Below are 20,632 nucleotides of genomic sequence, written 5' to 3' on the forward strand. Positions count from 1 at the left end.
ATTTGTAATATCCTTTAATATAAATAATTTGATACAAAAAACACAGTTAAAACATCACATAATGAAAAAAAAAAACAAATACACGGCGCCGTGTGTTTGGCCGCTCATAGCTCCGTAGGCCAAGTACACGGCGCCGTGAAAATGTTTTTTTTTTTAAACAATTAAAGTTCCGTTAAAAATACTATCAAAACTTACATATAATACATAAGTGCAAATAATTAAAACCCTTAAAATTTATGGCCACAGTAGTACATTCATTACCAAAAACTGCTTACAGAAATGCATCTTACAATTCATTTGGCGTTGAATGTGTTAAGACCCTGTTTCATCAGTTGTGGATAACGCTATTTGACGAATGACAGTACCTAATCAGCATCCGACAGTCAAGTTTTTGATAAATTATTCTTTTTTCCCATCGAATTCTATATTTAAGATATCTCTAAATAAGTAATAGAAATGACATATAGTAAGTATAAGAATAGACATATCTGTCAAATTGTCTATTGGCATAAATTAATGTTAAGGTATCTGTCGGATACCGTCATCCGATAAATAGCGTTATCCACAGCTGGTGAAACAGGCCCTTAAAGTTGTGGTTGTGGTGAGGAGAAACAGGTCCTACTGCGTCCTACTGGCTTATTCTACCATCCGCTGTCAGTGTGTTGTCCTCCGTCAAATAGCCTTATTCACAACTGGTGAAATAGGCCCTTTGTTATTTATGCACTTTGAAATTTGAATGCAGATTTGATTTTTAAATATTGTTTAAAGTAAATTTCGTACGGTAACGCTGAAAAAGTAATATAAGAAATTGAATACATTTTTATTTTGATATAAAATTGCAAGTATTTTCATTTAAAATGCAAAATAATATAAAAATGACTAGAGTAAATTTAAATAAGTTATCTTCGTTAAAATCTGATAAAATTGAAGCAAAACTTGTTCTTTTTTAATTTTTATTACAATGGCTTAGTTGTGAAAATATTAATTAACTCCGTTAAAACAAAGGTTAGGTACTACAGAAGATATTTATAGGCACAAAATTTGCTCGTCCTTTAGATGTATACTGTTTAATAATATTTGTATTAAGTCTATTGTTCTCATGTAATCATATTGAATGTAAAAAAAACGACTGTGCTTTACATTAGTTTATAGTAAACCAAACAACTGAAGTAAAACTTTTTTAGCAATAGGCCTGCACAATTCTATGGCTCAGTAGGCCTGCACTGTGTCTTAGATATATGAAACGTAACTGGCTATGAGAGAAAAAGAGAAAGAAAATGTGTGCTCGCACCTCTCGCTCTTGCTCCGTTCGCCTCGCCCGATTACAATTTTCATTACGCTTCGTCACACATTTACCAGCTCATTCTCCAAGTAAAGCGTGCGTAAAATGTTTTATAGCAAAAATTTAATTTTAAATAGAATAGATTTTGTGCATACAGGAGAGCACATCAAAATCTAATCTGTATATAAGATGGCATAATTTTTTTTTTACTTTAACTTTTAGATTTACAATTACAAATAGATATGTGCCATAAATATAGATAAAGTCGATGGTGAAAAAGAATAATATATCAAAGAAATTTATCTATTAGATATCGTCATCCGTCAAATAGCGTTATACTCACGGACTTTGGAATTAAAAATAAAATTCACGCTATTTGAAATGTATCTAAAATCTAAGTGAGGTTGCATTCTCGACTGAATGTGAATATACAGATGTTCGACTTCTAACTGCGTTCCTTCAAATAGAGGGTTCTGTAGTTATAGTAAATCACGTTTCACGTGAAAAAAATATCCTATTTAACCCTATTTCAAAATATGTACATATGACTTTATTTAAATTAACGAGCTACTTTAATAGACTTGTTCCGCTTGATACCTATCCTGAGTGCGTAAGCACGGTTATATTTTACAATGAAAAACATTCTAAGCAAAAAAGAATTCGTTTTTATATGCAGTTCTTTAGTTGTATGCGGCACTTAGTATTAATATTTTCCTTTATCAACGTTTCTTAGGGCTAAGAAATATAATATTGGAGGGTTGTGAATATTAAGACAGAGTATAATTAAAAAAGGCTTGGATTTTATTTCACGTGAAAAGTGATTTATAACACCTATATCCCCCATTAGAATGAATGGTGTTACGAGTCGAACAAACTATATAATATCATCGACTGTAGTCATAATATGTCACTTAGCCATTTCGCTACCATCACATAGGGGAGTTAGGGAAAAAATTTATCCACTATTCATTTTGTTACTCTTATAAAATAATTCTTGTAGTAACATACACAGACATATAAGAGGTATAGGATATATATATATATATATAATACACAGTTTGCTTTTTTATGTTTGTTTCTTTTATGTACTTCTTAAGTGTGTAATAAAGTATAAAATAATTAAGAAATTAATAATATGATAAATCTATAACTTAGTTTGTAACATTACTAAAACTTCAAATATCAAAATTTTTAATCGACATATAAGCTATTTATAGGCAGTGCATATAAAATACAGTGTACAGTGGTGTCTGTGGTTCTGTAGTAGGTTCTTACTTTTAAATTGAGAGTTTCTGTAAGTACTACTATACTCTGTGATTGAGAGAAACAAAGAGTGACAGAAATCAAAATTTACAAAGCTTTTCTCAAGTCTGGCTCTTCTCACTCACTATAGTTTTCAGTTTTCTTATTTTTTCTTGATATAAGTTATATGTATTAAATATAAATTGCAAGTGTTTTCTTAATGATTTGCTAGTAATAAAGACGTTTTCTTTCTGTAGTTATGAATCTATTTGTAGGAGTTATTTTCATATACCTAATAGGTAAGTGAAAAGTGCTGTATATCTTTGCAATGTAATTTCGCTAATGTAATTAATATCTTACCAAAAAGTTATTCATTCCTTTAACTAATAAATAAAATTACAAGGTTTTCTTTAGTTAAAAAGTTAATTTATATGTAAATGTACTTTCAATTATTAGTTAAAAATTAACTACCGATTCGTATTAATGGTGTAGAAATTTAAGATTGGGCTAGGCTTTAGATTAAGAACCGTCATTTTGAAGTTGGATAGGTTAGGGTTTAATTTTTTTTTGTAACGAAATTATGCCGATAAACGGTCAAATTTTGACCTTAGGTAATTCGACGGTTCCTAATTTAAAGCCTTAACTAATATTGTTTCACTTTAATTTTGAGTTTTGGTACTTTTTTGCTTTTTTTATGTATCATTGTTGGCGCAACGGTCACAGCACTAGTTTGTAGCTGTTGCGATGGTAGTTTTGGGTTCGATCCCCGCACACAACAAACATTTGTATTGGCTATACTTATGTTTACCGTGGTCTGGGTGCTTGTGCAGTTCTTGTGGGTCTCCCCACCGTGCCTAAGAGAGCATGTTAAGCCGTTGGTTCCAGTTGTTAATATGTACATATGATTGCGATAGTTACTCATAGTAGGGATTATATCTGCCAATCCGTATTGACGCAGCATGGTTGATTAAGCTCTGATCCTTCTTTTCTTCTTTATACATGGGGAAAGAGGCCTATGCCCAGCAGTGGGATATTAAAGGCTGAAGCATATTTATCATCAATACATTTAAATACAAATACAGTGCCCCATAAGCTTGTTAATTTTACAGTTCACTGAACTTGAAATATACATTGACAATAAGAGCTAAAAGTTAAAAATTATATAATATATGATAAAAGTTAATTTATTAGAACCTCCTAATAGGTCTAAATCTATTACAAACCTGTTCCATATATATATATATATATACTATAATGGTATAGCCAAAGAAATATAATATACTATATATTGTATAGCCCACTTTTTGAGTTCATGTTTATATATTTTTCAGTTTATTTAATCTTTCAAAGTTTTATGTATGCTTTTTTATTAATGTCAGAGTATTTGGGAGTTAAAATGTCTTTTTATTATATGAAATGTGTTTGTTTCAATTATACATTGTTTGTCATACATTTGTTGTATTTTTAGGTTTAAATGGTGTCTTAACATCTCGAGTATTAGAGTTAAGTGATAAATTTATTGATATTAGTAGTGATGGAGTATGGTTTGTTAAGTTTTATGCACCATGGTGTGCTCATTGTCGACGAATGGAGCCTATCTGGGCTCATGTGGCTCAAGCTTTATACAACACTCCAATAAAGGTGGCAAAAGTAGACTGTACAAGATTTTCAGCAGTTGCTACTCATTTTAAAGTAAGAGCTTACCCAACAATAATGTTGTAAGTATTGTTTTTGTGCACATTTTTTATATATAAATTGTTTCTTTTTAAAATTTAAAATACATTTAAATACATTTATAGCATAATAAGTAATATAACAAGTTTTCATACTTTTCAAATTTTCTTACAGCATAAAAGGTGAATTCAGGCATGAATATTCAGGAGAGAGAGTTGAAGATGAAATGGTAAACTATGCAATGAGGATGGCACAACCAGCAGTTCAAAAAGTATCCCATGCTGATAGTTTAGGATACTTGAAAGAAACACACAGTGTTTTCTTTGGTTATATTGGAAAACAACAGGGACCATTATGGGTATTGACTTTCAATTTGTAGTTATAGAGAAAGCATATATATGAGTAATTGATAAGTTAGATAGACATGGTCATTATTATATATATAAAATATTTGCTATAAGCATTTAACCTAAGAAAAAAATTAACACGTTTTTCTTAGATTGTATTGATTTTTAAAAAGAGTAACTGAAAATTAAACTTATCGCTATCTCCTTCTTTCTCTTATCTTTCTTTTTAAATAAAAACTTTTTACTACCACAAAATCAAGAATAATCAAATAAACGTGTTATACAGTGTGTGTACAGCTATTAATATGATATAATTCAATATACTTTTATTAGGTTTTCAGAGTAAAAATACTAATACTTAGCTTGATTCTACTAAGACAATCGTAATTACAATTGTACTTACAATCATAATCTGTATACAAACGCTGTAGATATTGACTTATTATATTTTGGATATTTTCTGTTACTGGACTAATTTTTTAACCTGTATTATTTTTGGTGTGAGACCTCATAACTTTTTACCGGGTATATCGAAAACAAATGCAATTATAAATAAATATTTTTTACCTTTACATAAAAATGTCTCCTAAAGGAAGGTTCAGTTTGACTTGATTTAAAAAATAAATAAACAAAATTTGCTATTTTATTTAAGTCAGTCAAGTTATACATTTTACAGCACCAAAGTCAAAATTTATTTTTATTTTTTAGGAATTATTTGCAATACATGCTGAGAAATATCAAGCACACAGTTGGTTTTATGCCTTGTCGCATGAAATAGCTAAAAGTAACTTGAAACCCCCAAATGAGACTGCTGTGTTTGTATATAAGGAAGAAGAAGTTTTTTACTTTCAGCGTAAGTGTATTTGGAATTAAAAATTGTCTCATATTTAAAAAGTAAAATTTATTTCTTTTATAATGCATTTGATTTTTCTTATGTGACCAGTTAATATGTTTATGTATATTTTCAGCGACAAATGAATTAATACAAAACAAAGACAATTTAAATGTAACATTAAATAAATGGATTAATTCAGAGAGATTTGGTTTCTTTCCTAAAATAACAAGATCAAACATAAATGATTTAATGGATACTGAAAAATATATTGTTATAGCTGTTGTATCAGAAAATAAATTACAAGAAATAACACAGACTGAACGTGATTTTAAGGATATGATCGAAAACATAATAAGGTGAGAATAGTATTGATTGTATTATATACTAGCTGGTACCCACAACTTCCTTTGCATTAAAATCTTTATCCATATTATGATATTGTAGGGGAGATAGTATTTTTAGCAGTAAAAAAATTTACCTATTTTTTTATTATTATATTCTTTATAATATAATACACATCTTCCATATCACATTATAGGAATAGAAAACATGAGCTTCATCACAGATTCCAGTTTGGTTGGATGGGTAACCCTGAACTTGCAAATTCTATAGCCATGTCAGAGTTGACCGTTCCACACTTGATAGTTCTCAACTCAACTACTAGTCATCACCATATACCAGATGATGACCCTGTGCTTATGACACCTGAGGCAGTTTCAATGTTTCTTGATTCAATACATAATCAAATGGCACCTGTAAGTCTAGTCTTATTTTAATTATTTAAGTGAATTAAATATAAAAAAAAAAAAAAAAATTGAAACTTGTGTTGACAAGTTACTAAACAAGACACAACAACTTATGAATAAATTAAATTTTTGTCACAGTCTAGATTCGCATATCATCATGAATATAGACGACTAAAATAATTATACATTTTTTATATATTTATATATATATATTATTTTTATACATATAATTATATATATTTTCAGACATATGGCGGCAACAGTTTGTTAGTTCGTATGTACAGAGGATTTTTCGAAGCAAGGACAACCCTTATAAATATGTGGAGAGGTAACCCGGTACTAACAGCTCTTGTTTTTGGCCTGCCACTTGGATTTCTATCTCTCATTTGTTACTCCATTTGTTGCGCCGACATACTTGATGCTGATGAAGACGAAACTCCTGGTAATTATACCAATTATTATTAGAAACGTTTACGTTTTAAGTATTTTCACTTTCCTTCTTACCTCATTTTATCTATTAAAAGTATTGTAACTCGTAAACAAAATTAATGATATATCCGCCGTAATGTATGTACGCTCATAACTTCCGAATGACTGAATTAAATTGGATATTTCTTTTTTGGAATATTTACAAAAAATAAAAATAGCTGTACAAGTTCGCCGGGTCGCTTTTTTTTTAATAAATAAAAAGAGGTATTTACCTAATTTCCATCATGAATAAGTAAAACTTATTTCTCTATCATTTTATAATGATAATTATCTCATTTTTATTTTGCTTTTCCAGATACCCATGAGAAGAAGGATTAAACTCACTACAACAGTAAATATAAGAATATGTAGGTACAGTTTTGTAGTTTTACAAAACAATATTAGTAAATAATCATAAGTATGTTAATTATAAAAGCGACAGCCGAAGATTGCAAAAAAAAAGCAATGTTTAATTAAAAATTAAATTTAGCACTGTGAATGTTTTCAGGCGTATGCGACTCCATGATAGTATCTAAACCTATAACTCTATGTGAATTTAATACTAAAAACCTATTCGTATTCTTTAACCTAAGTGACCGAGATTGCCGTGGATGGAAAATCATGGTAAATAATTGTGGAAACGCTAGGAACAAGAAAGGAGAGCAACTCTAGTAAGATCTAGGTATCTCCATATGCATCTTTGCTTTCTTTGCTTCGATCGATTTCTTGATCTCCTCCGGACTGCAGCTTCCGTAGATTCTGGGCCGCTGCTAGAACGTGATCGATTCACTTTACAGCGATCCTACCGACTGCGCCAATTATAAAAGCGACAGCCGAAGGTTGCAAAAAAAGCAAAGTTTAATTAAAAATTAAATTTATTATTACTAAATTATAATTAATTAGACGTGACAATTGTTCGATGTGAGAAACAAGAGTGTCTTAAAATTAAAGAAGCATCATTCAATTGGGGCATCGGGTTGTGTAGCATTCTTCGTGTTGGGTCGTTTTCACACGGTGCCCAGGTGCGATGCTCAGGTGGGAAAGTTTCGCAACAAGCTCCGGCTAACGATTCGAGTCGTGGGAATGTTTCGGAGCAAACTACGGTCAGCAAATCCTGGCGTAGAGCGTTTCGTAACATGTTAACTAACTAAAGATGCTTTTAAATGTTCAGTCTATTTGTTTTATTTACGTTTAATTTTTTAAATTTTGTTGTAAATTATCTTCTAATGAAATGATGTACCTTTAGATGGATTGTTCTATAATGAATATGTGCCGTCAGCACATTTCATGATATATAGTTGCAGCCCTCACTTGGAACAATTTTTTTTTTTTTTTTTTTTTTGTCGCTGGAAAATGCATTTACGCACGCCGCCACCCGGAGGCGATGAGGGTGTGGGACTCCCGGCGCGGAACGTGCACGGACTACGCACTAAAAACCAGCGGTGCCAAGCATCGTCATCGTGGGGCGCCACGGGATCACTAACGCATGCTTCTGTGACGCCCCGACGTATGGCCCGCCTGTGCGGGCTGCCTATAGTCACTCACGGGTACCGTGTGTACCATCAAGAGAAAATCGAAAGTTAAATTCTTAGCTTTGTTTTTTTCCACAACAGTTTGCACTCCGATCTCCGCCCCATCACTCTTGACTGTGTAAGATTCATATTTCTGGTGACCTGTAGGGTCATTTTCTTCTTTTCGCAGGCATGTATAAACGGTCATTAAGAAGCCAGCCAATTCGTCGGATTAATCCAAATCTATCAGCCCTGGAATCCCTTTAAGGACATATTTGTAAAGTACTTTAGTACCTGCTTTTTCTATTGCAATATCTGTGATCTGAACTAACTTATTAATTTCACCATCCCGTTCATCTGTTTTCCTAGTCTCTTCAACTTCCATAGACATAGATGCTGTTACATGTTGTGCTGCCATTTTTAAATCTTATTTGCTGTTTTCCGCATTATTTAACTTCGAACTATCTGTCACTGGAAGCATACGGATATAATATAAGAAAGATAGGATTCAAAAACTTCAATGGAGTCATCAGTCTAAGGAATAGGCGTCTTATCTTTCTTTTTTGAGTTGTAAAGAAAAGCATTTAATTTTTCTTGGATGCTTGCTGCCTTGAGAAGGTGATGTTTCAGTCAGTCAGTCAGCTCAGCCTACTGCAGTCCACTGCTGGACATAGGCCTCCCAAAGTTCGCGCCAGACATCCCGGTTTTCCGCAATCCTCATCCAGCCTACACCGGCAATCTTACGCAGATCGTCGGTCCAACGGGCCGGGGGATGTCCCACACTGCGTTTGCCAAGACGCGGTCTCCACTCCAGGACCCGTCTACTCCAACGGCCATCGGTACTGCGACACAGATGACCAGTCCACTGCCACTTCAACTTGCAAATTCCGTGAGCTATGTCGGTTACTTTCGTTCTCTCGCGGATAGTCTCATTTTAATCCTATCTTTGAGAAAAACCCCAAGATGACGTTTATAAAAGTTTAACATCCCTAAAAAGCGTCGTAATTCCTCTACAATCTCTGGCCTTGGATATTCCGAATTAGTATTAACTCGATCTTCAAGCGGACGTAGCCTTCTTGTGATACGTGGAAGTCTAGTTCCTTTTTCCCAAACTCGTATTTTGCCAAATTAATTGTAAGACCGAACTGTTTAACAAGTTTGAAAACTTTTCTCACGTGAAGTCTATGTAAGGATTGCGACTCTGATTAAATTATGGCATCATCTATATAGGAAAATAAATAATCCATGTCTCTAAAAACGTCGCTATTGAGAGAGCATTGAAATTTTTGTGCTGCATTTCAAACGTCATGCGAGTAAATTCGTATAATCCAAAAGGTGCCGACTTTTCTATATCTTTTTCTGAAACTCATATGTTATGGTAAGCACGTTGAAGATCTAAGCGCGAGAATAGACATTTTCCCGCTAACAAGTATGTAGATACAGTCTTGCACGCGATGATATCTATCCGCCTTTGTAATGCTGTTTAAACGATGACAATCGCCGTACGGGCGTAATTCGCCGTTTTTCTTTAAAACTACATGAAGTGGGCTGGCCCAGCAGCTTCTAGTAGGTCTGCATATACCCATATCCAGCATGTGTTTAAATTCGGCCTTCACTTTGACGAGTTTCATCATTTCAGCCGATCACAGTGCACTGCTGGACATAGCCCTCCATAAGTTCACGCCAAAAATGGCGTGAACCCGTGTGTTTTGCCCTGGGCAGGCGGGTTGGTGACCGCAGGGCTGGCTTTGTCGCACCGAAAAAGCTGCTGCCCGTCTTCGGCCTGTGTATTTCAACGTATTGACGTATTTATCTGAAGGTAAAGGTCTCGACCGAGTGTACACGGGTTATTCTGTTGTTTCTATATTGTGAAGAACGGAATGGCATGGAGTGTCTCATTCCAACTGAGGGCTGCAACATACAGCTTACCATGAAATGTTCTAACGGCACAAATTCTTATCGTTACGTAAACTATTTTTAATAGAAAATTAAGAGTCAGAAAATTTGTATGATAATAATAGAGGGAAAATTTAAATACTTTTAAGAAATGAAATGAGAAAGACGTTTTTGTTTAAAAATCATGATTGCACAGGTGTGTTTCTCCTGTACCTAATAACTCTAAACAAAAATAAAAAAACAAGAAAAAAATGAAGTAAGCTTAAATTTTTTGTTGTGTGAATAATGATTGACACTAAAAAATATAAGATCATACTACCTATTTACTAATTTTTTCGCCTTATCAAAAATTAACTTTTAATTTGTGTGTTCGTATGTTATATCTGATATACCTATAACTTATAAAAATAGAACACTTACAGATGTTGTCTCCTATGATTTAACAACCGTTTATAATCTTTCTTAGATAAAAAAAAAAACTATAATCTTCAAAAACAACATATCTACTTATTTTATTCGTACATAGTTAATGCAATAGGTGAGATATATTTACTTATGTGAATTCTCTTTCAAATAGGTAAATCGTGTCTTACCGACACGTGACGACCGTAAAAATAAAAACTCAATACTTATTATCACGAAACGCTAGTATATAGTTGCATTGTCTTCTAATATAAGCAATTATCGTTTTATTATAATTACAATAAAATCACATTGAGACCGAATCGAGGATTAAGAACGTAGTAAAGTGTAAACTTTTTAATAACAATATTGTCGAAATGGAATATAACAGGAATAAGTAAATATGCGATGTTGTTTTAAAAACGTTGTAATCTTAAAAATTTGTCTTTAAGTACTCTTGTGTATTTTACATAATTTAATATGGATAAACCGTAGAATGTTTAAAAGTATTTATCTCAACTGTTGTAACATTTTAGATCATAAGTCAAGTTAACTTGATTGTTGTTTGATTTTCTATTGTACCGACACCTGGGTAACTAGTTCAAACACTATTTGTAAATTAATATATTATGTAAGAAGCAATCTAGTCCTTCGAATAATGTAAGAAATCATTTTAATGTTTTAAGTACATTAATTTCTATATAAGTGACTTTTATTTATCACGCGGCTAAGGTTCAGTTGGTAAAATTAATAATTATCATACTAGGCGATATAAAAATGTCCCGTATATTTAATATACATAATTTAAAAAATGAAACAAAGCTTACTTAATTAAAAGTGGAATATTTACTATATATGAATAATGTTTGAGTACAGTAGGATTGGCGCGTGGGCGCAGCGGTCACGGCTCTGGCTGTTGCGCTGGCGGTCGCAGGTTCGATCCCTGCTCACGACAGACATTTGTATTGGTCATATAGATGTGTTGTCGTGGTCTGGGCGTTTATCCTTGTGTGTTGTATGTTTCCAGACTCCTGACAAAGGAGAAAATTCTACTGGGGGCCGTTGAGTGTGAAGCGTTTATTATATTAAATTATAGGATAGCTGAAACCGGCGTATTTACAAAGGAATAGATAATTGAGAATTAATTAAGTTTTCAAAACCTTATTGCTGTAACCACCAATGTGGTATACGCATCTAGCTTCTAGGTAATGAAAATTCCAAAAAAAACACAAACATTGAGAACAAACATTAAGAAAGAAGCGGTCACCAACCCGCCTGCCCAGCGTGGTGACTATGGGCAAAACACACGAGTTCGCGCATTTTTGTCGCGAACTTGTTGAGGCCTATGTCCAGCAGTGGACTGCAATAGGCTGGAATGATGATAACCTTTTGACCGCCGTAGTCACCTATACTTGACAAGGGCTCGCGAGTCCTGTGCGCCAGCGACGTCTATAGGTGACAAAAAACCCGGACCACAAAAATATTAAATAAACTTATTAAATAAATATTTCTAGTATTTTAATTCAACATTTCTGAAAATAGAATATCCCCGCAACATTTGAGTATAAAAAACAAGTCTTTTAGAGCTACACGTACTGAGAAACATTGAAATAAAAACATGCATTTTTATTCCACGTAAATGATATGTCCAGAACGCCGAAGTCGTCTATAGTTGACCGCTAGGGATGTGACGCAAGAGATATAAATAAATAATAAATAAATAAATATTTACAACATACACACACGGTCATCTGTTCCTAAAGTAAGCAACTTAATGCTTGTGTTATAGGTAACAGTTGACTGGTATAGCTATATATATATATTTTTTTTTTGATAAGCATACATATAAATAATACACATATAAATAAATATTTATTATACCCAGACTCGGGGTGGGAATCAAACCCATAACCTCCGGAGCAGAAAGCACCGCTGACCTGTAGTCACTACAAACTGCGCCAACGGGCTAGTCAAAATGGTATAGATGATTTATATATTCTTTATTGATTTAAAAAATCATAATTACAAGACATTTTTGCAATTAGCTATTCAAAATTCAACTCAAACGTGTTATATTTTCTATAAATAATTTAATATTTGAATAAAACAAAAGGTAAAAAACATAAAACTATCATCAGCTAACACACAAATAGCAAATGAATAAAAAATCAAATCAACTAAAATCAATCAAATCGCCATAATAAATCTGATATCTCAAATCTGGCGCATCTCTAGCGCGTAGTCATTAATCCGTTCTCTACACGCCGTTGTCAAGTATAGACGACACGCTGATGACGTCATAAGCGAATAGCGAGAAAACTAGTGAAGTGCAAGACGAGCGATACCTTAGAACATCGTCGCATTTTGGAAGGCGTCGATGATTTTAATAATATACAATAAAAAAAAAAAAAACATTATTCTCAAAATCATCTGGCAGCATCAATATCATCTCTAACCCCCACTCTCATAAAAGCTTTTTTTCTAAGACCCATGTCGTGTCGTGTGTCGTGAAATATTTGATTTGAAATATTGCTACTTACTCAGTACTGTTTTAGTACTATTTGCTACCTAAGCAAAAAAATATTTAACGCATGTAAATATTTCTTTTAAACTAAGGCTGGCATCGACCGCACCGATTATATTAATTTGCTTCATCGGATCAACTACTGAGTTGGGGAACAATGGAACACGGGGCACTATGGAACAGTGTCAATAAAAATTTGAATTCTAAACTAATTCGTGTGGTAACGCTTCGGCCAATTACAGCGCGTAGGGACTCTTGAAAATCCGTAATAACTTTTTACTGGGTGTACCGATTTTGATTGAATTTTTAATTTTATCGAAAGCTGATATTTATCATGTGGTCACATATAAATTTCATTGAGATCTGATATCTACTTTTTGAGTAATTTTTGATAACACGTAGTTACTTGACTATTTTTTCGTCGATCTACGTTGTATTCGAGCAAACACAATTATTCTTGTTCAAAAGTTGAGATTTCTTTTCAAAGTACTTTCTTTTTAGTGAAACAGTTTAAAGAATAGGTAAATGATTTTTTTTTTCATTAATTTTAATCATTTGAGACAATTGTGTGGAAAGTTCAAAAAATAACCTAAGTTTTTATAAAACTCGTTTAAAACGTTGGCCTTATGGGGCACTATGGAACGGGGCACAGTGGAATACTGTTCTAATGAACCTTAAATAATAAACTATTATCTAATAAGATAATAATTGTGTTTGCAGGCAAACAAAAAAACTAACTTCAATTATATCGACAAGTAATACAACGTAGGTAGACGAAAAAATAGTCAAGTAAATACGCATTATCAAAGATCAATCAAAAAGTTGTAATCGGGTTTGGATGAAATTTAAATGTGACTACATGATAAACATCGGCTTTTGATTAAATTAAAAATCATCAAAATCGGTGCACCCAGTAAAAGTTATGCAGATTTTCGAGATCTCATTATAAAATCCTGGTTTCCTTAGCATGGTACTATACCGGGGTTATCTCCTTTCCAACAAAAAAGAATTATCAAAATCGTTTCATAAACGACAAAGTTAGCCCCGAACACAAATAAAAAAAATATAAAATATATATCGAATCGGTCGAATTGAGTAACCTCCTCCTTTTTTGAAGTCGGTTAAAAAATTACAAATTTGAATTCGGTTAATTTTTTTGTAACTTACTTTTCATGTATATATCGATTCGATTCGAAATCGATATATAGCCTGCGGCTTCCTTGCGTGCGACACAGTACGTCTCTAAAGAGAGTTTCATAACCGTAGGTCAGCTGCGCCGTAGTCATCCAGTCGTGACAATGACGTCATGGCGATAGAAAAGAGTGTTGTGCTTTACTACGATTATTTTTGTAATGTTTGTTTTTTATTTATGTTGTTGTAAGTATATATAACGAGTGCAAGATAACACAATAAAAATATTAAAAAATAAACCTTCCTAGATTATATAAGTAGTCATTTATTGCATAAAAACCAACAAAAACAAGTCACTGTGTGGTACTCGATAACGACTCTTGGCAGCACTATTTTTTTCGTAGGTATTTTTGTTTATTTTATGCCTTGGCGTACAGGGCACGGGAATGGTTTTGAGGCGTGGCGGTCAAAAGGTTAAGAAAGAAGAGAACAAAAATTAAGAAAGAATCCTATATTATCTTAGAGAAGAGACAGGAATCATAGAGTAAAGAGAAGAAACCTAGATAAAATAGGGTTTCTATTCACATTACAAAGTATTCACAACCCCAGCTCCATGTTTTGAATAAGCGCAGAAACTTGATGTCGCGTCTTGTCTCTCATGATAAATATTATTAAATTCAATCTATACAAATAAATAAAATTGAAGTGTCTGTTTGTAATATTAAAATAACCGCTTTTTACTAAACGCATATCGCACCTTCGGTGCAACTAAGTCACAATTCAGGACTCATGTCTTTTATTAGGACTTATTGATAATTTAATATAAGTTTTTAAAACTAGAGGAAAGAAAGTTAACTTAATTTTCCATCCATTCCATCCGCGGGTTCTTCTTTTTCTTGTATAAGGGCTTCCGTGAGGATTTGCCAATTTCAGAGTGAGTCTATGGTTTTATGTTTAGGGTAGATGCTCTGCTAAGAATATTGGTGTCATGAGAGTACAAGTGTTAAATGCTTATATGATGTTAATAATGACAGGCTTTCACTGAATTACCTAAAACAAACACAAACACAGAGGCGGCTCTAGCCCTTGTGGCGCCCGTGTGCAAACAGTACCCTGGCGCCCTCTAGTAGGCGCGGGGTCAAAATGGAATACTTACAGTTATATTTTCAAACGGTTTTCGGTTCAAAAATTCGGGTGCAAAGAGTGCAATTTTAAATGATGTCGGGACCAAGGTGTTTTTTAGGAAGGAGGGAGTTACGACAATAAAAAAATCACAACTTTGTAGTTCTTTTAAAAATATTTAATTAAAAACATATATTACAGGACGCTCGCACACCAAATATATTCGCACACACATATACACACACATACAAATGTATTTACAAATAATTGTGTTTGCTCGCAAACGAAAAAAAAAACCGACTTCAATTACATCGACGAGTAATACAACGTAGATCGACGAAAAAATTGTCAAGTAACAACGCATTATCAAAGATTACTTAAAAAGTAGTTATCAGATTTCGATGAAATTTAAATGTGACCACATGATAAACATCGGCTTTCGATTAAATTAAAAATCATTAAAATCGGTACACCTAATAAAAAGTTATTACGGATTTTCAAGAAGTTCCCTCGATTTCTCTGGGATCCCATCATCAGATCCTGGTTTCCTTATCATGGTACTAAACTAGGGATATCTTCTTTCCAACAAAAAAAGAATTATCAAAATCGGTACACCTAGTAAAAAGTTATTGCGGATTTTCAAGAGTTTCCCTCAATTTCTCTAAGATCCCATTATCAGATCCTGGTTTCCTTATCATGGCACTAAACTTGGGATATCTCCTTTCCAACAAAAAAAGAATTATCAAAATCGGTGCATCCAGTAGAAAGTTATGCGGTATAATACAACGTAGGTCGACGAAAAAAGCGTCAAGTAAAAACGCATTATTAGATATAGCTCGAAAAGTAGTTGTTAGATCTCAAATAAATTTAAATGGGACCAATTGGCACACACCACCTTTCGATTAAAAGAAAATTTGTCGAAATCGCTCCACCCAGTCATAAGTTCTGATGTAATATACATAAAAAAAAAAAAATACAGTCGAATTGAGAACCTCCTCCTTTTTTGGAAGTCGGTTAAAAAGTTACTTTTCGTACTTTTGCATTAGCGAAATCTTTAACAATGTCACTGACTTCAATTTTGATTTCATGTTCAATACTTATTAACGATAAATTTGTCAATGTATTTTGCGACAATGTTGATCTAAGATAATTTTTAATTATTTTAGTTTAGAAAATGATCTTTCACTGTGTGCTACAGTGACTGGAAGTGTCAGGTAAATCCTCATTGATGTGGACAGATTTGGGAATACTGAAATTAATTTATTCGTAAACAAGTAATTTAAAATAGGTATCCAACGGCCTAGTGGAATCATCAATAAACATCGGTAATAATTCGATTTCATTAAAGAGCTCGAACATTTCCACATCTGAAGAGCCAGCATGGCAAAGTTTATTTTGTAAATTAGAACAATGTGCTGTTTTTGTATCAGAGTCCAAATCATTCCAGTATTTCAATTTTTGAAGAAATGAAAAATTTACATTATTTTGATTCAAAAGTTCGAACCGTTCATCAAACTTAGTAATTGCGGTGTATAATAAATAGTAGTAAAAATTAACTTTAAAATGTATTTTCGCGTCTGTTATCGGTTCATCCTCCACCTCCTGATTAAAAAACCTTTTACGAGCGCAAGGGCGTGCAGGTGTGGGAAATTCTGTTATTGCCTCGACTTCTTCCGCTACATTTATCGCGCTGTTAAGAAACTAATTACGAAATTCAGACAAACTTATTTTTGAATTGTCAATCATTTTGACCGCTTCTGACAATACAACGTCTGACTTTTGAAGTGCCTTGCTAACTACATTATCTTGCTTAAAATTTCAAACCAAAAAAGCAGAAAGCAAATGAATTTAAACGACTTAATTTTTGCCAGTGATTATTTTGTCATATTTCTCGACTCTGAATCTTTGCTCCTATCGGAATATATGGTAAACAAGGCATCATACACTTTTCCCAATTCAAAACGTAGAACTTTTACTGCTTCAACCCTGCTCTCCCATCGAGTATTTGAGGGTAGTTTTAGACTTAAAGTTGGCACTTCTTTAGCAAGTATTTGCCAACGTGCTGTTGACGCAGAAAAAAAAAACATAAATTTCTTGCATAATTGAAAAGAAATTTACAATTTCTAATGAACTTTTAGCTGCGTCATTCACTGTCAAATTTAGGCTGTATGTCGCACAAGCTACATAAAATGCGCGCGGGTTTAAATCTAAAATTCGTTTTTGTAGACCTATATTTTTCCCTTTCACGTCTGCACCATTAAAAAATCTAACAAAAATTGAGTTAAGCCCAGGCCAGTAGTGTTTGTAATATAATGTCTGTAAAAAAACCCAGAAAATGTTCTGTTACTTCAGCCTTGTTGTTGCTTGCATTTAAAAGAACGTACCGTACGACAACCGATATTTGTTCTTCGTGAGCAATATCTGGAGTGCAATCTACGAGGGGAGGTCCAAAAGTTCGTGGAATGGTAGGGTTTGAAATAAAATTAACCAATAAATCTATTTTTCCTTTTCGATATAGTCACCCTTAAGCTGAATACATTTATTAGATCTATGAATTAATGTTTCTAAGCCATCGTAATAATATTTTTTATCTTTTGCGTCAAAATGAGCTAAAATTGCCTCGTTTACCCCATTGTCGTCAGAAAATTTCCTTCCCCTTAAGTCTTTTTAAATTAGGAAACAAATATATATCGCTTGGGGCTATCTGGACTGTAGGGTGGGTGGACTAGTGATTCGAAGCCATGCGTGTGCAGAGCAGCCATTGCAACTCTGCTCTTGTAAAGCGGCGCGTTGTCATGTAAGAGCAACACACCCTTAGTCGATTTTCCTCGACGTTTTTCCTTAATGGCCTCCTTCAATTTTTCCAATATCGTTGTGTAGTATTTTTCCGGTTATGGTCCTTCCCTTTTCTTTGTAATCAATCAGTAATATCCCTCAAAATCCCAAAACACAAGAGCCATCAACTTTCCAACCGACTCCGACACTTTGAATTTCTTTGGCGGTGGTGTCCCCTTTTTTATGCCATTGCATGGACTCTTGTTTGGACTCAGGCTCAAAGTGATGAACCCATGTTTCATCTCCGGTAACAATCCGCTCCAAAATCTGAGCAGGTTCGTCTCCACACAACTTCAAAAATTGTTATGATCCATCGACGCGTTGCTGTTTCTGAAGCGGCGTAAGCATTCTCGGTACCCATCTTGCACTGACTTTGTCATACCCAGGTGGTCATATAGGATTCGCAGAATGGTAGTATCTGATACTCCAACTAATGCAGATAAATGTTTTTTCTTCAAACGGGTGTCCTCCAGTACAATTTTTTCCACTTTTTCGATGATGTCTGATGTGGTGGCCTCAACTGGCCTTCCTGAGCGGGGGTCGTCTTCAATCGTCTGCGGACCATGTTTAAAAAGACCATGCCACTTGTAAATCATTGATTTACAAGGGCACTATTGTCCATAAACGGTTTCCATTTCATTCAAAATGGTCTGAGCGCTCTTTCCTTGCTTGGTAAGGAATTTTATCACAGCACGGTATTCAATTTTCTCCATAGTTTCAGTTTTCTTCCGGATTTACTTGTTTAGCAGGCGAGTGTTCGTAAACGAATGACGCAATAGGGCTGAAACTCAGTTTATACACTAATGATGAGTGCCCATTTAGTATGACACTAAGCGAGCTACCCTATCCCCACTCCATCCCCTCCATTCCACGAACTTTTGGAGCTCTCGTAAAATAATTGAAAAATATTTGAATTGTGTCAATTCCAAAACAATAGCTTTTTTTATTTTTTCTCCTAAAAATTGTATTATTTTATTCTGAACTAGCTGACCCGGCGAACTTCGTATCGCCTAACACAAACTTTATCGTATGGTATTAAAGTTCAAATTGACTTTTAAGTATTATCACAAATCTTTTGTATGGGAGTATAGAAAAGTGTTGTTTTAGACTTTTTCAGGAAATTTTAAATTTTTTTTTTAGAATTTTTCTCTCCGTAAGAACCATCCTCGTACTTCAAGGAATATTTTAAAAAAAGAATTAGCGAAATCGGTCCAACCGTTCTCGAGTTTTGCGCTTAGCAACACATTCAGCGACTCATTTTTATATTATAGATATTATGGCCAAGATAATAAGGGCAATATGTTCCGAAAGCACATTATCAAAATTAGAGGTATATTCAACCAGCTTTAAAAAGTAACCATTATCAGAATCGTAAAGTTTTTCAGATCTTCCACGATAAGCCAGATATTGCCTAGCTAAAAAATAAATTATGTTAATTATTCGTCGAGTACTGCAACCCAACGTTTTTTTTTCTCATTCAATTTCATTTTGGTGCAAAAAATCTACCGGCTTTTCTTTTAAAATAACAGTTTTCAATGTGATTTGTTTCTTAACACATGATAGGCCCTTAGCTCTTTTCATGACGTTCTACAGCAATAGACAAATGCTGCCAACCTTTGTAACCTAAACCGGCATGAAAAAGTTTACAATAAAAATATCAAACAGAATCAGTTGATTTGGAGTAAACCAGCCAGTTTCTTGAAACGGTTTCATTGTTTAACATTTTTTTAGTATAATAAGTAGGTAAAGACCGCTATCGCCTGCCCGGCATCGGCCGTAATACGGGCGCAGGTTCTTTGAGAGCCACGGTGCCGCGAGCGATGCATCTTTGGAGGTGTCACATTAGAGGGCGCTTAGCGCCCCCTAAGACCTGGCGCCCATGTGCGCCGCACACCCTGCACTATATGTAAAGACGCCTCTGCACAAACACAAAATTGTTAATTTATTAGATGGACATCACATTACAATTTAATGTTGTTAATTGATGTATATGAACATTAAATATCAATAAAAGGGGTATGTACATACGATAAAATAGGTTTGAAATTACAAGGACGTGGAATAGATGGCGGAAGTAGGTCATAGAGAGAAGAACGATTCCTTGGGCAACAGAAAAAGATATGCTCTGGGGTACCTTCGTCGATCCCACATTCACAAAGAGAGTTGTCCCTGATCTTAATCTTTTCGAGAAATACAGGAGTACATGAGTGTCCAAGTCTAAGGCGACATATTGTTGAACAAACAAGTTTGCAAGCTTGACGGTATTGGAAAAACCAAGGTCATGGAGGGATAGTGTCTTGAATTTCAGCCTAATGTCTGCCACAGGATCTGCTTGACTGACACCAAAGGTTTCCATTTAGTAAGGTATTCCATTTAGTCATCATATGAGACTTTGCAAATGGGATGAGATCCTGGCAATAAATTCTAAATTGATTAAGAATACCAGATATTGTGGCTTCTTTAGCATAAGTATCTGCACTTTCATTACCTGAAATACCACTATGTCCAGGAATCCATGCAAGCACGACCCGAATGTTCTGTGAGTGGCATTTAAAAAATAACTGTCTTATTTTCAGGATAAAAGAAAATTTGTTTTTTGACCGAAATGGGTTTGACA

The 20,632-nt window shown here is 33.9% G+C and overlaps 1 protein-coding gene across 1 annotated transcript; it reads left to right on the forward strand.

Moving 5' to 3' along the window:
- The first annotated feature begins 2,655 nt into the window (after window positions 1-2,655).
- Window positions 2,656-7,135, forward strand: LOC123659592 (protein disulfide-isomerase TMX3-like). Its single transcript, XM_045594798.1, has 8 exons — window positions 2,656-2,823; window positions 3,993-4,242; window positions 4,373-4,556; window positions 5,254-5,398; window positions 5,514-5,736; window positions 5,919-6,135; window positions 6,373-6,568; window positions 6,911-7,135. The coding sequence occupies exons 1-8, from the start codon at window positions 2,784-2,786 to the stop codon at window positions 6,931-6,933; spliced, it is 1,278 nt and encodes a 425-aa protein (XP_045450754.1). The 5' UTR covers window positions 2,656-2,783; the 3' UTR covers window positions 6,934-7,135.
- The last annotated feature ends 13,497 nt before the right edge of the window (window positions 7,136-20,632 follow it).

The sequence above is a fragment of the Melitaea cinxia genome, chromosome 14 (genome assembly GCF_905220565.1).
Source record: "Melitaea cinxia chromosome 14, ilMelCinx1.1, whole genome shotgun sequence".
Taxonomy (NCBI): Eukaryota; Metazoa; Arthropoda; class Insecta; order Lepidoptera; family Nymphalidae; genus Melitaea; species Melitaea cinxia.